The 16,753-nt window shown below is 37.4% G+C and overlaps 1 protein-coding gene across 1 annotated transcript; it reads right to left on the reverse strand.

Annotated features, from left to right (window-relative positions):
* Window positions 1-23: 23 nt before the first annotated feature.
* LOC131198103 (vomeronasal type-2 receptor 26-like) lies at window positions 24-16,550 on the reverse strand. The gene is made up of 6 exons (XM_058182611.1): window positions 16,314-16,550; window positions 13,428-14,282; window positions 12,763-12,990; window positions 6,303-6,429; window positions 3,390-4,287; window positions 24-60 (listed from the first exon to the last, which is right to left on the reverse strand). Exons 1-6 carry the CDS (start codon window positions 16,548-16,550, stop codon window positions 24-26), a joined length of 2,382 nt encoding a protein of 793 aa, XP_058038594.1.
* Between the last annotated feature and the right edge of the window lie 203 nt (window positions 16,551-16,753).

Here is a 16,753-nt window from a genome sequence, read left to right on the forward strand (position 1 = left end):
TGGCATGGAGGAACCCTTCCAGGTCACATGGATGAATACAATGTGTGTGATTGGTTGGAGGTAATAGGTGATTAATAAAAGGTGGTGGGAAACACGGGCTGGTAGCCCTAACAATAATTCCTTCTAGGATTGCCAGTGAGTGCCAGAAATAAAGGCAGCAGCAAACCTGGTTTGTTTGTGTCCTTCATTTTTGCTTAGCTTGGGACCTGACTGTTGTGACCCAGGTTCCTGGACTCGGACTCCTGGATTCGGATGATTCAGAAAGTGAGGAAGAAGACCTGGCAAGGCCTGCTTCTCCTGGGCCCTCTCCCTCCCTGGCACCCACCCAAGGGGAGGAGGAGGGGCCGGCAAGGCCTGATTCCCCTGGGCCTTCTTCTGATTTGGCAATGCCCCAAGAACAATTTTGGCTTGATGCAAGACTGCGCAGACGTGACCGGCGCACGCAGCAGAGGAGGCGTTGGGACAAAATCAAAGAATGATGAGTCACGGAGTGACATCCACAGTGACATCCACAGAGGCGGAATTTCCTGGCTTTTTGTCTTGGACAAAACAATGAATTTGCGCGGGCAAACTGTATCTATGGAGGGAAGAATATATTCGTGAGTAACTCTGGCCTTATCTATAATTTCCTAGTTATCTCCAGAGACTTGGCAGGTGCATGGGTAGACGTGGCCAGAACATTTATTGATGTAAATAAACTAGAAAAGAAGGCCTTTGACTGACTCTTTATTGGGAGTATTGGGGGAGGGAAACAGAACACTGACAGATACAATGGGGAATGCACATTGGAAACAATGTAGTGACACCGGCATTCATAAGCATAGTTTGCAAACAACTGGTGTATTAGCCTAATTTCAATTAAACATCTTTGAGATCTTTAAAAGGTAAAGGTAAAGGTTCCCCTCGCACATATGTGCTAGTCATTACCGACTCTAGGGGGCGGTGCTCATCTCCGTTTCAAAGCCGAAGAGCCAGTGCTGTCCGAAGACATCTCCGTGGTCATGTGGCTGGCATGACTCAACGCCAAAGGCACAAGGAATGCTGTTACCTTCCCACCAAAGGTGGTCCCTATTTTTTCTACTTGCATTTTTACATGCTTTCGAAACTGCTAGGTTGGCAGAAGCTGGGACAAGTAACGGGAGCTCACCCCATTACACGGCAGCACTAGGGATTCGAACCGCTGAGCTGCTGACCTTTCAATCAACAAGCTCAACGTCCTAGCCCCTGAGCCACCGTGTCCCTTTTTTGAGATCTTTACCAAAAGGCATTTATGAAATCATATCCCTTATTATGGGAAGCAGAGCAAAAATAGGGAATGATGGACCTAGGTTTTGCTGAAAGAACAGAAAATGCTATAGCCTACATAAAAACAAACAAACAAACAAGCAAGTCATTCTTTTATTCCGTTTTCTGGGATTAAAAGTTCGAAATTCTCATTAGCATAAAACACAGGAACATACAAACAGAGAAAAGGAGACATGAAATCATTGAGAAAAAGTGTAGCTATTTACAATGTTAAAAAGGCCAGACACTGAAAACTCAGAAGAGTTCTTCACCAACTGGGAGGTGGTTAAAGAGGATATGAAACTGACCTTCCTCAGAAGAGTCTTCACAATGGTGGGATTCAAGTATTTTAAAAATCCGTTCTCTGCCCTAATGATTTCTTCCAACAACCAGTTTGCCAAACTGCTCAGAAAGTTAACATCCAATTCTCCAGAAGTGGTGCGAACTGGCTGAATCCCACCACTGAGTCTTCGTGAGGGTAACATGCTGGGTTTGGAATGACTAATACTATAATGTCTTCTTATTGGATGATGTATTTTTTTTCTGGCTTGCAATGCTGACTTTGGTGAGGTGACAGAAGGATTGGTAAAGATACTCTTGATCCCTGATAGGCTTTAGTTGCTTTAGAATTGTGGCTTCTTAACAATATTTATGTAATTTAGTTATAGTAGTTGTAGTTTATATAAACTACAGTTAGTTACAACTATAATTTAGTTATAGTCATAGGGTGGCGTGATGGCTTAATGGTTGAGATCTGTCTTTCTGTCACCTGGAAGGCCAACAGCCTAGGTTTGTGACTCGAGCATTGTGCAATGGGGATGAGCACTGTCTTCACCTAGCTCCTGCCTACCTAGCAGTTTGAAAGCATGCAAATGCAAGTAGCTAAATAGGGTACCATTTCGGTGTGGATGAAATAGTGCTTCATGACATCATGCTGGCCATGTGACTGTGGAAATGTCTTCAAACAGCACTGGCTCACAGCCTCAAAATGGAGATGAGCACAGCCCCATATAGTCAGCAATAACTAATGGAATAATGTTTAAATGGCAGTTAAGAAAATGACATTTTAATTTTCCATTTTTTCTGACTTAGCATTCAATATTTATTTTAAGTAACACTTTAGCCTGATAATGGAATTGCAAAATTCATCTTATTTTGGGGCCTAAATTGAAAGTTATTATTAAAAATGACTGCATTTTTGCCAAAATTGGAAACCCCATTTTCTCAGGATAGAGTTTTAATGTTTTTCCTGATATCAAAAGATGAAGATTCTCTATAGAACTGTATATAAAAAAAACTGTCACAATTAGAACCATGAAAATAGAATATGGTCCAGTCCTTGATGCTCTTTGAGATTGGTTGCAGACATTTTATTAACCAACAAGGTAACAATATCGGACAAACAACCAAGTTCAGAGAGCCCCAAGAATTTCACAGTTTAACCTTGAACTACATATATTGTTGCCTATTGAAACATAGTATTGTCAGATATTCTCAAATTAAAAATTGCAAGTAAAACTTTGGGGACAAGAAACAATTCCTTTTTTCCAAATGATCTTAGTTGTCACTGAGGACCCATGGTGGTTCAGTGGTTAGAATGCAGTATTGCAGGTTAACTCTGACCATAGCCAGGATTCGATCCCGACCGGCTCAGGATTGATTCAGCCTTCCATCATTCCAAAATAAGTAAAATGGGAACCTACATTGTTGGGGGAAATATGCTGACATTGTAAACTACTTAGAGAGTGCTGTGAAGCACTATATAAATCTAAGTGCTATTGCTATTGTGAAATATCTTTATATTTTTCAGGATGAATAAGGTAATTTCAGAAACTGTCAGCTTATTTATCTTTGTGGAATTACACATTGCACCACATTCTTTATCACAAATTTAAGACTAGGCGTATACATAGATGTGTAAAATGAGTAGGTCGGGGGTATTCTGCATACGTAAGTTGATGAAAAAAGAGGCTGCTTTTACAATTTCTAAAGAGGAGCTTTGTCTGCACATTTTAAGTGTTTTAAACAATTTCTTTTAAACAGCTCTATAAAAAAATGCTATCTTGTAAAGTGTGGGAAAGGGCATCACTCAATAAAATCATCATTTTTTCCTCCTCATTAGGTTTTCTCTGTTATTCAAGTCAGGACTTAAAACAATTATATAACATTTGGGAAGAAAGATGCAGCTCAGCAAACCAGCACTAGAGGCCAAGATGGAAAATATCTCCACCGCCACCATATACTTCCCCTTCGTGCTCAAATAGGTTGGAACAAAGGATATCCAAACACTACAGAAGACCAACATGCTGAAAGTGATGAATTTGGCTTCATTGAAAGTATCCGGTAATTTCCTGGCCATGAAGGCAACTACAAAACTAACAACAGCCAAGAAGCCCAAATAGCTTAGGACACTGTAGAACATAGTCACAGAGCCTTGATTGCACTGCAGAATAATTTCTTCAACTACTGAATCCATATCTCTGTCTGGGAATGGGGGAGAAGTTGTTAGCCATGTCATGCAAATACCTATTTGGATAAGAGAACAGGAAACGACAATGGAGTTGGACAGTCTCTTTCCCACAAACATTCTCATCTTGGATCCTGGCTTAGTGGCCAGGAAAGCTAGAACCACTGTGACGGTTTTTGCCAACACAGAAGAAACAGCCACTGCAAAGACAACTCCAAAAGTTGTTTGTTGCAGGAGACATACCATCTTCTCAGGATGACCAATGAATAGGAATGAAGAAAGGAAGCAGAGCAGGAGGGAGATGAGGAGAATGTAGGTGAGATTTCGGCTATTGGCTATAACAATGGGAGTATTGTGGTTCTTCAAAAATATTCCAAGCACCGTCACTGAGAGCAAAGAAAACAAAAGAACAAAGAAGACTAAACTGATTCCCAAAGGTTCTTCATAAGACAAGAATGACAAAATTTTAGGAATACAGGAATCCTGATTCTTGTTTGGATAGCTTCCTTCTGGACACAAGTAACAATCATTTGTATCTGAAAAATAAAATGACTTGGAGATCATCTGTAGAATATAAAATGTATCTTAATAATATCCTTTACATATTATAAGAATAGTTAGAACATTTTTATTCTAACTATCAGTTAGAATATGGCATATCAGTTACCCCAGTACCTGGATGAATCTGTCTATCTAGACCCGTTCCAGTCCGGTTTCCGACCCGGGTACAGCACAGAGACAGCTTTGGTCGCGTTGGTGGATGACCTCTGGAGGGCCTGGGACAGGGGTTATTCCTCTGACCTGCTCCTCCTAGATCTCTCAGTGGCTTTTGATACCATTAGTATCCTGCTGCGACGGTTGGGGAGTTTAGGAGTGGGAGGCACCATTTTTTGGTGGTTCTCGTCCTATCTCTCCGACCGATCGCAGATGGTGTTGGCAGGGGGGCAGAGATCGACCGCAAGGTGCCTCCTATGTGGGTGCCACAGGGGTCGGTCCTCTCGCCTCTCCTGTTCAACATCTACATGAAGCCACTGGGTGAGGTCATCAGTGGTTTTGGGGTGAGTTATCAACTGTACGTGGATGACACCCAGCTATACATTTCCACCCCTGACCATCCCAATGAAGCTGTCGAAGTGTTGTCTCGGTATTTGGAGGCCGTGCGGGTCTGGATGGGGAGAAACAGGCTCAAGCTCAACCTCTCCAAGACTGAGTGGCTGTGGATGCCGGCATCCCGGTACAGTCAGCTGCAACCGCGGCTGACTGTTGGGGGCGAATCATTGGCCCCAATGGAGAGGGTGCGCAATCTGGGCGTTCTCCTGGATGGACGGTTATCTTTTGAAGTTCATTTGGCGACCGTCTCCAGGAGAGCTTTTTACCAGGTACGCCTGGTTCGCCAGTTGTGCCCCTTTCTAGACCAGGATTCCCTATGCACGGTCATTCATGCCCTCGTTACTTCTCGCCTGGACTACTGCAATGCTCTCTACATGGGGCTCCCCTTGAGGAGCACCCGGAGGCTCCAGTTGGTCCAGAATGCAGCTGTGCGGGTGATAGAGGGAGCCACTCGTGGCTCTCATATAACACCTATCCTGTGCAGGCTGCACTGGCTGCCTGTGGTCTTCCGGGTGCACTTCAAGGTGCTGGTCACCACCTTTAAAGTGATCCATGGCTTAGGACCGGGATATCTTCGGGACCGCCTTCTGTTACCACATGCCTCCCACTGACCGGTGCGCTTCCATAGAGAGGGTCTTCTCAGGGTGCCGTCAGCCAAACAGTGTCGGCTGGCGGCCCCCAGGGGGAGACCCTTCTCTGTGGGGGCACCTACCCTCTGGAATAAGCTTCCCCCAATACTTCAACAACTTCCTGACCTCCGGACTTTTCGCCGCGAGCTGAAGACGTATTTATTTTTCTGAGCAGGACTGGCATAAAATGGGTTTTTAAATTGGATTTTACATGGGGTTTTATATTATTTTATGTATTTTTTAATTTAACTTATAGGCCATATTGAATAAGTTTTTAAATAGTGATTTTATTGTATTATATTGTACTGTATTTTACCTGGCTGTTAAACGCCCTGAATCCTTCGAAAGAAGGGCGGTATAAAAATTAAAATATTATTATTATTATTATTATTATTATTATTATTATTATTATTATTATTATTATTATTATTATTATTATTATTATTATTATTATATCCTGTTCATTAAACAGTAATATTTAAGTAGCTTTCAAGAATGCTCTAACTCTTTAAACAATCTGTTTAATGGTGGGGATATTGTATTTTAATTTCAAAACTTTAATATGTAAATGATCTTTAGAATTTTAATTCTTTATATAATTATATAATTCTTCATATAATCCATGTATTTGAATTAGGTAGGATAATAATGGTCACCTGATTTGTCTTCAACAAGTCCTAATACTACAGGATGTCAATCCCATTCAAAATATTGGACATAATAGTGGGCAAAAAGAGATTCAGGTGTGCAATGTTGCATTTAGAAACTGCTACCTCACTGTGTGAGATAAATCCCAACGTAACATTTCTTACCCTCCTTTTCTGAAAACTTCCCATCTGGGCATGGAATGCAGTCATAGCAACAAAAGGGCTGCCCTTCCTTCATTTTCTTGCTAGTACCGGGATGGCAACTCCCAGTGCATATAGAAACAGGCTGGGACTGAAGCAAAAACAACAAACAAAGAACATTCTGAGGTATCATATTAGTCTGAGTTAGGATATAATTAACAATATTTTTAAAAATTTCTTTGCTGCCTAACTCAATGGCTCATAGCCATCAAACAAAGGATTACAATGAAGTTAATATGCATTTAATTTATAAAGTTGTTTAAATGCTGCCTTTTACTTATGTAGATACAGGCCTACTATCCACAATATTATCCATAGAAAGATGCATCAGATTTCTAGCCTTTCCAAATATAGGTAACTGTTACTATGACCATCTATGGTATTCCACTTGGCAACAATTTTTTAAAGGGGAACTGCAGCTTCATTGACCATTTTCGGTTGCATAAAAAATGTTTAATCCAGCCATCTAATTGATTCATCAAATATATGTCAGTCAAAAGCCCAGATAAATGGAGAAGGCTAGGCAAAATAATGATAAACTACCTGTAAAAAATCTCAATATAACTCTTTATGACAATATGACTCAGATATGGATACCAACAGCAGACCCTCCAGGCTGGATGGCAACTTGAAAGCTATAGAAAAGAGCAAGGGCTACCTTTTGGTATTAGGGATTTTATAATGTTGTTGGGTGAAAGACTTCAGAAAACCTAACAATTGATTGAAGCTAAGAGGAAGGGGCATTCTAAGGGTATGTTTACTTTAGTGAAAATGATGTGTTCCAGCTTTACACTAAACCAAAGAACTGTTAAAGCCTGCAACAGGAATGTACTAAGTGATCAGCAGAAGACCAAGAACAGGTAGAAAAGATATATGGAAGACCTCTGTAGCAGTTCAACTTTACTATCAAGATCACAACAATGACAGCTCAATTAATAATGAACCTAACATCATGAAAGAAGTAGTAGAATAGCACATGGAGAAATTGCTGAACTGGATAGGTTCAGGTATTGATGGGACTGCCCCGTATCAAGAGATATGGTCTATGTGTTTATGGCATCAGGACTGCAAAAGATCTGTTTTTATCTCACTAATAAAGAAAGGTGTGGCCAGAAACTGTTCCAACTATTCCACGATTGTATTGCTTTCACATTCAAGCAAATTCTTCTAAAGGTAATTAAAATAGGCTGCTGAATGTCATCAATCAAGAATTACTTGATGTACAAGCTGGCTTTAAGAAATGGGCATAGCAATCAAAATCACACTGCCAATGATAGATGGATCATACAAAAGACATGTGAATATAAAACATACCATTATATGTGTTTTATCAATTACAGAAAAGCTTTTGATTATGTATCAACTAAGGGCAGCTTTGCATGATCTTGGTGTCCCAATCCACTTAATCAGACTCATCAGATCACTGTACACCGATCATGAGGCAACAGTAAGAATACTATGGTGACAGAGATTGGCTCAGCAAGAGAATTAGACAGGGATATATTCTATCGCTATTTTTGTTCAATCTCTATGCTGAAGTGATTATGTGGAAATTAGATCTGGAAGTGTCTGATGTTGGAGTGAAGATTGGCAGAAGAGCCACAAATTATTTGAGGTGCTCAAATGAGACAACACTATTGGCTGGAAATAAGGAAGACCCTTGAAAATGATATGGAAAATCAAGGACAAAAGTGAAAAAGTAGGACTGAATCTTAACATCAGAAAAACAAAGATAATGACAATAGCTGCAGATGGATATGAGATGTTCAAAATCAACAAAGATGAAATTGAATTAGTTCAAGAATTTATCTTCCTTGGATCAAAATTTGTTCACAATGGCAGTTCTACTCTTGAAATAGGATAATCTTAGGACACAATCTTAAATATGAATAAATTAATACAAGTAAGATCTGAAAAAGCAGAGATATTGATACAAATACAAAAAGCAGCTAGTTGGAGCAATAGTCTTTCCTAAAGCGATGTATAGTGTGAGAGTTAGACACTAAGAATGGCTAATCAAAGAAGAATGGACACCTTTGAGCTTTAGTGCTGACATAAATTACCAGAGCAACCAACCACCCAGCCAAAGCAACCGACAGAGAGATGCTGAATCATATAAAACCAGATACATCATTAGATGTCAAAATCACAAGAATCCATCTAATTTACCTTGACATATCATGCATAAAAAGTCCCTGGAGAAGTCATTTACACTAGGAATGGTAAGTGGAACAAAAGGAAGAGGCAAGCAAAGAACATGTTGGCTTATAACATCAAAACTGATACAAAGATGAACATCCAACAACTGAAAGAAGCTATGCTTGAAAGGGTAGCTGGGTGAACACTTGCTTATAAAGTTAAGAATTGGACATGACTGAATGTTTAAAACAACAACAAAAATCTTATTTAACTCATATGCATAACATTCTTATAGGAATGTTCTTATAGGAATAGGAACTACTAAGTTCTACTTTTTGACTGTTTTTAAAGGCAAACTAGAATAAGGTATTCATGAAGCTGCCACACTGACCATGATATTGAAAATGATTTGCTAATCTATACAATGATTACATACGATGTACAAATGTTCAGTAATTTCACAATAAACAATTGGCATTATTAAATGAGTATAAAAAAATTCGTTTCTTTTTTGACCTCTCTAAAATTGTTCCATCTGTTCTGTTAAACTTTGATATTCTTCAAAGCATCTGAGGAAGGACAAGAAATAACAGATGAGAGATTATAAAAGAGAGATCAAACCTAGAATTAAAGAGAACTTTCCTTACATTGAGAACAAAGAACAATTAAACAGTGGAATGGTTTCCCCCAAATGTTGTGGGTTCTCCACCATGGGAGGTTTTTAAGAAGAGATTGGACAGCCATTTTTCTGAACTGGTACAGGATCTCCCACTCAAAATTTTAAAACTGGTCTAGTAACAATGAATCAAGATATGAGGTTGGACTAGAAGATCTCCAACACCCTTCCAACTCTGTTATTTTGTATTCTCAGAGATTTATTTGGCAGTTACTGGGCTTCATAGGCTGTGATTTTAATGCTTTTACTGCTCTTCAAGGGAATGCAGTGGCTCAGCAGTTAAGACCCTGGGCTTGTCAGATGGAAACCTGGCAACCCAGGTTTTAGATCTGACAGGGTGAGATCTCATTCTCGCCCTAACTCCAGCCAACCTAGCAAATGTAAGTAGATAAATAGGTACTACTTTTGTGGGAACAAAAAATGATGTATGGTGGCCACATGACCCTGGAAATGTCTTTAGATAGTGCTGGTTCAATGACCTTGAAATAGGGATGAGCACTGCCCTCATAGCCACAATGACCAGCAGAATTAAATTGGTAGGGACTCCTTTTTTTTGCGCTTCATGTCAACTTTACCAACTTCTTATTTTTTGCTAGTTTTTTTTCTCAGTATACTTAATATCCACTTTTTCTCTCGAATGCATTTTTTCTTTTACAGTGGTAGAGGGATCTATAAATGGCAGCTTGTCATTCTTTAATGTTTAATGATGGATACAGCATTTCGTTGAAGAGTTCTTATATCATATCTTGATACATTGTTACTAGAACTTTAGTCTTCTAAAACTAAAATACTATGACATCTCCGAACCCCTCCATAATTGGATAACAGCATTCCTATCAAACAGACAACAAGTAGTCAAAATAGGAAGTGCCCTATCAAATCCCGCTCCTGTCAATACGGTGTCCCTCAAAGCAGTGTTCTAGGACCAACACTCTTTATATTATACATTAACAACCTCTGTGACCATATTATAAATAGCTGTGACCATATTATAAGTAACTTCTGTGACCATATTATAAGTAATTCGCCGATGATGTTAAACTATTTAATACTACCAACAAAGCGGTTACCCTTCAAAAAGACCTTGACTTTGTGTCAGAATGGTCAAAAATTTGGCAACTCCAAATCTCAACCAGCAAATTCTCTGTCTTACACATTGGAAAAAAGAATCAGAACACTAAATACAAGCTTGATGGACATTACCTTGTAGATGACCCTCACCCTGTCAAAGACCTTGAAATTTTCATATCAAACGATTTAAGTCCCAAAGCCCACTGCAACTACATCACCAAAAAGGCTTTAAGAATTGTAAACTTAATCTTGCATAGCTTCTTCTCCAGAAAGATTACATTTCTAACCAGAGCATACAAAACATTTGCTAGACCAATTCTCGAATACAGCTCTCCTGTCAGGAACCCACACCTCATTTCGGACATCAATACAATTGAACGTGTCCAGAAATATTTCACAAGAAGAGTTCTCCACTCCTCTGATCACAACAAAATACCTTATGCCACCAGACTTGAAATCCTGGGTTTAGAAAATTTAGAACTCCCTTGCCTTCGGCATGACCTGACTCATAAAATCATCTGCTACAATGTCATTCCTGTTGAAGGCTACTTCAGCTTCAATCGCAACAATATATGAGCACACAATAGATTTAAACTTAATGTGAACCACTCCAATCTTGATTTTTAGAAAATATGACTTCAGTAAAAGAGTTGTTAATGCCTGGAATAAACTACCTGACTCTGTGGTCTCTTCCCCAAAACCCTAAAGCTTTAACCAAAAACTATCTACTATTGACCTCACCCCATTCGTAAGAGGTCAGTAAGGGGCGTGTATCAGAGCACCAGCGTGCCTACTGTTCCTGTCCTAATGTTCCCTTTGATTGTATCCAATTCATATGGTTATTTCATGCTTACACTTATATATACTGTTGTGTTTGACAAATAAATAAATAAATAAATAAAATAAAAAGACCAGTTTTAAAATTTTGAAAGATTTTTCTGATTCTTTCAATGTATAGAGGCAATATTCAAGGTTATTGTCAAGTTATCCTGGAGCGGTAATTGATTTTTCCTGAAATCTTCTTTGAGGGTTTGTTTTCTCATGTCTAACCATGGTACATATCCTAGCTTCATGACTTTAATGATTCTAACCATGGTTCTTTCTAAATAGTTTGAGTAATAGTTTTGTTATTGGTTATGTAGTTTTGGCTTTTTGTAAACACCAGTGATAGAATGCTATTGTTATGATTTGATTTAACTCTGGGTGATCTCATATCTATATCATACCTACTTAAGGATTGCTGATGGAAGCATATGAAAGTAATGAAGAGTGAAAATTTTCCAGAATTTTGAGAAAGTGAGATATTTAAAATATTGGGCTGCTTGGGGAACATATACCATGTCATTTAACTAGCTAGGACACTTGCAGAAATTCTGCATTGATCTACCTACTTAAGTATATAAATGAATCTCCATTTCAAGATATGGTTTTATGTGATCATATCCCATATTCAAAGTCTTCTTGGGTATAAGACCATGTTGTACCATATTTTGCTGAGATCTTATTTCCTGGGTGCAAGAAAGGAATCAACCAGAATCAATGTGGCCAAGCACTGATGTAGTAAATTCAAGTTTATGCACATTAAAAAATCTCATACATTAAATTTTTAAGTTTGGACAGATTTGTCTCCAGATAGAGTACTAGAGATGTTCAACATTTTCCTTTTAGACTTTTCTTAGATCATGATTGGATAGTTTCCAACAAAGGTGGGCTGCTTGTTTCAGCCATTTGAATTGCATGAAAAATAAGCTATCAAATTCCCATTTGAATTAATACCCATCCAAAAATAGTTAAAGCAGACCTCATTGCTCAATTTCTGTCTAAACATTTAGGTCAGAAATTGGGGTGAGAACATCATAAATTTTGTACAGTTGAAATTTAATTGTAAATATTGATCCAGAAAGAACTTTTTGTATATGTGCTACTGAAATAACCAAATAACAGATTCAAATAAAATTAACCAAATCACTATCTTCATCCATTCTATAATTTATACATTAAAATTTGAAGGGAAGAGTGTATGAGAGACCCACAGTTATAGAATATAATATTTAAAAAGCAAAACTGCAATTATTTTAAATAAATTAGTGCACCAACCACCTCCAGCCAATAAATTCTCCTTAAGACCTCATACCAGATTTTCAGGCTTTTCCTAAAGGTTAAAAGAGAGAGGGGAGATCTTTTCTTCTGTGCCAAGATGTTCTAAAGGATGAGAGCTGTGGCAGAAAAACCTCTTCTAACAAGTCCCACCAGCTGAAATTCCTTGGCTGTTGGGTTAGCAGTAGGCCCCTTCCACCAGCACAAACAGGGCAGGCTAATCTCATAGAGGAAAGGTTGTTCCACAGATATCACCTCAAATATTTTCTTTCATCATAGTAAATAATGAATTCATTAAAAAATCCAGCTGAAGCAACAACTTGGACACATTATTGGTTGCATTACAGTACACATTCTTGTTTGATCAGGTCTGAATTATTCATTTTATTCATCTAGCTTCAAAGTAGGTTTGGTATAAATTCCACAGAAGTAGAATCCCACCTGGTTAAACCAACTGTGCCAGGTTATGACATCTTCATTTATGGTGAATATTTGGTCTGATAAAACTGCAGGATTTACCCTTCCAACTTTAACTCTAATGAAGGATTCATTAGAAGAAACAATCCAGTTCAGTATATCGTATCCAGCTAGTAATTCTCCATTGTAGTCAATAGTAACCAGGTCCCCAGCACTGTTATTAAATGAGAGGCCTTTTAAAAGGGAATGCAGCTAGATGGAAAAGAAAAGATAAAAAATTAGAGTTTTATTTTTTGGGGGGTGGGGAGTCTAAGAAAATATTGGTGTACTGGAGGTAATGGAATGGAATTGAATAGAATAGAATAGAACGGAACAGAACAGAACAGAACAGAACAGAATAGAATGGCAATGTTTTATTTACGTAGGAAAATGTACTTAGACATAAGACAGTATTGTGTGAATTGTGCAATGTCCTGTAGCAGCTTCCTGAGGAGAGGAGTTGAAACAATTTATGTCTAGGATGTGACAGTTAGTTAATCAGGATATGATGTGGTTAATCAAACCAGAGAACCTTATGTCCCTTCCAGGGATAGGAAAGGAGATAAAAATAATTCCTTTAACTGAAAGTATGGGCCTCATTTTTTTAATACAAATAATGCTTTTCTTCAAGATCATGTTCAGTCCATTACCTGCCATGAATCTTGATTTTGAAGCTTCAATCTTCTTTTATTTGCCACTGACCTTTGGGCAGATCTGGATGAAATCAGAGCATGCAATGCATGTGCAGCTGCATAGACAGAATTATAAATACTGTAGCTGTGACCAGTCATTCTCTTTTCAAAAAAAGTTACAGGAAGATCTTCCAATTTCTCTTCTCCTGTGCAAATATCACCAGCTACCTCACCTACACTTGAAGTTATAAATGCACAAACAAAGGATTGCTGCCAATAATCCTTGATAAATCCATCTTCTGTCATGGAAGGATTTCTACTTTCAGTAAATGACTGGAATCCTGGTGGGTCACTGGCATGAATTGTGAAGGACAGAGCACCATTCATTATGTCAGTATCCCAATTTCTCTGATATAAATGTGAGTTGAGCTCCATTTGTGCTGTAAATATCCACACTTTACCTTTGACAATATCTATTATGTTTTTTCTTGATAAATATGCTATCCATCTCAGCCTTACCATAATATAAGATTCTCCATAAAATATGAGAACATTAGCATTGCTATCCATAACTTTATCATGTATTTCTGCACCACGGTTGAACAAGTCAAAGATTTGATGAATTGTTTTTACTTCACCAATTCTCTCTATATATGAAAAACAGATGTTGTGTTGAGACAATAATGGAACAATCTTTTCTATAACTCTTTCTCCATTATCATTGGCTATTACAACTATCCCAATCCATGTCCACCTGAAATGGAGAAGCAGAGACAGAATCCCTTCATACTGAAGTCTTTCTAGTGGGCTCATCTGGAAGAAAAAAAGACCTGGTGTTTTATAATTCATGATGGGACTAGAGCCATAGATGAGCTGCATAAGGATTAAGAGCAAAGGAAAGAGATGGAGAAAAAGTCACATTTAATTATTATTTTCAAGCTTTTTAAAAGCATAAAATACATTCATATAGCAAAAAAAGCTTATGTGGATGAACAAAAACTAGCATTGCCAAAATTAGAATGAAAAGACAAAAAGATGGCTAAAGCAAGGACCCCTGCTAGAGAGATAGGAGGAATCCAAACAAGTATCCTCCTTAATAGAGAAAAAATAGAGAAAATGTGGTCAAATTCAGAGAAAATACTGCTTACCTGATTGAGCAGACTATGAACACCCAAATTAATCGCTTCATTCACAAATAAGCATATTTTGAACAATTTTAAATGCAATGTACTGCTTTCAATTGAATGAATGAATGAATGAATTATATTTTATGATAGGTACCTACTGTATGTCTATTAGATTTAGGCTTTAAGAGAAGTATTTCAGGAAATGTGATATTCTGACTGTTATATTTTTTATATGCCAGAAATATATGAGAGAGTTTTGTATGCAACTAAGGGCAGTGGTAAGAATTATTGTTGTCCAGAACAGACCACTTCCCTCTTTGTTACTGTGAGTTCGGTTTGCACATTCACATCCATGAAGGACTCGTAATAGGGAAAGTGAATCTTAAAGTGGCCCTTGTTCCTGCAGAAATCTTTGAACTGTTCTGGACAGTCTGAATAATTCATATTTTTGTTTTCCTTTAACCTTTCTTCTTTCCAATGGTGCATTACTTGTGTTTTTACTACTTATATTGTGCATGGTTTATATTGTACATTTTCTACATAAACCTCCAACAGTAGTTTTGATTGTGGTTGCATAAAAATACATTCATATAGCAAAAAGCTTATGTGGATGAACAAAAACTAGCATTGCCAAAATTAGAATGAAAAGACAAAAGATGGCTAAAGCAAGGACCCCTGCTAGAGATAGGAGGAATCCAAACAAGTATCCTCCTTAATAGAGAAAAAATAGAGAAAATGTGGTCAAATTCAGAGAAAATACTGCTTACCTGATTGAGCAGACTATGAACACCCAAATTAATCGCTTCATTCACAAATAAGCATATTTTGAACAATTTTAAATGCAATGTACTGCTTTCAATTGAATGAATGAATGAATGAATTATATTTTATGATAGGTACCTACTGTATGTCTATTAGATTTAGGCTTTAAGAGAAGTATTTCAGGAAATGTGATATTCTGACTGTTATATTTTTTATATGCCAGAAATATATGAGAGAGTTTTGTATGCAACTAAGGGCAGTGGTAAGAATTATTGTTGTCCAGAACAGACCACTTCCCTCTTTGTTACTGTGAGTTCGGTTTGCACATTCACATCCATGAAGGACTCGTAATAGGGAAAGTGAATCTTAAAGTGGCCCTTGTTCCTGCAGAAATCTTTGAACTGTTCTGGACAGTCTGAATAATTCATATTTTTGTTTTCCTTTAACCTTTCTTCTTTCCAATGGTGCATTACTTGTGTTTTTACTACTTATATTGTGCATGGTTTATATTGTACATTTTCTACATAAACCTCCAACAGTAGTTTTGATTGTGGTTGCATAAAAATACATTTAAGCTATCATTAAAATATTTATTTTCTGCAGGAGCTGTAGTTGATGTATACTGTACTTCCTGCGCTTCACTTTTTTGCAACTTCTTCTGTATCTAATTTGGTTGCTCATTTCTAAAATAATTTAATGTACTTAACCAAAGTTTATGTGATAATATATTTGAGAGACTAAACTATGCTAGAAGACTTTTTGGTATTTAAGGTTGTAACATGGAATACTTCCATGTCATTTAATCAGAGTGCATATTTTTCATTCATGCTATAGAAGTTTCTTAGGTTAAGATTCTCTAGCTTGTCATTGTCCTTTTTAAAAATGGGGTAAGAAGATTTTAAAAGTGAAGAAGCACACAAGATACGCTGTTATTTAGAAGAATCCCACTTTCTGCCTCTAATTTACCAAATGAAATCTAGAAATTCTAAAAAGTCAGGTATGCTATAAATGTCACCTGAGGGATTTTATAGATATCCAAGAGATTTGCAATGTCAATGGAAGTTTTGGCATCTAGTCCCCCAATTATTGAAGTCAGATGATTCTGAATACCACAGATGTAATTGGGAAAAAAGTTCTTCATGTTGTAGATCAGTAACATTGTGGCATGGTATGTTTTCTGTGCATTGAAGTAACTGTCATAGATGTTGAAACCAAGAGTAATGTTGGGTAAGATCTCTGGGTTTTTATTCATCTCCTGGATTGCAAATGCCAGAGCCACAATATTTTGGTAATATTTAGGAACTAATCTGAAATATAAGATAAATTCAGTGTCATATACATTTTTAAAATATATTTTACAGGAAAAAAAGTATCTATTTTATCTCATGTTATAAATCTCAGTGTATTTATTTTTATTAGCAAGTATATGAAACTAATACAGTGAAAGTTTCATAA

The sequence above is a fragment of the Ahaetulla prasina genome, chromosome 4, assembly GCF_028640845.1.
Source record: "Ahaetulla prasina isolate Xishuangbanna chromosome 4, ASM2864084v1, whole genome shotgun sequence".
Taxonomy (NCBI): domain Eukaryota; kingdom Metazoa; phylum Chordata; class Lepidosauria; order Squamata; family Colubridae; genus Ahaetulla; species Ahaetulla prasina.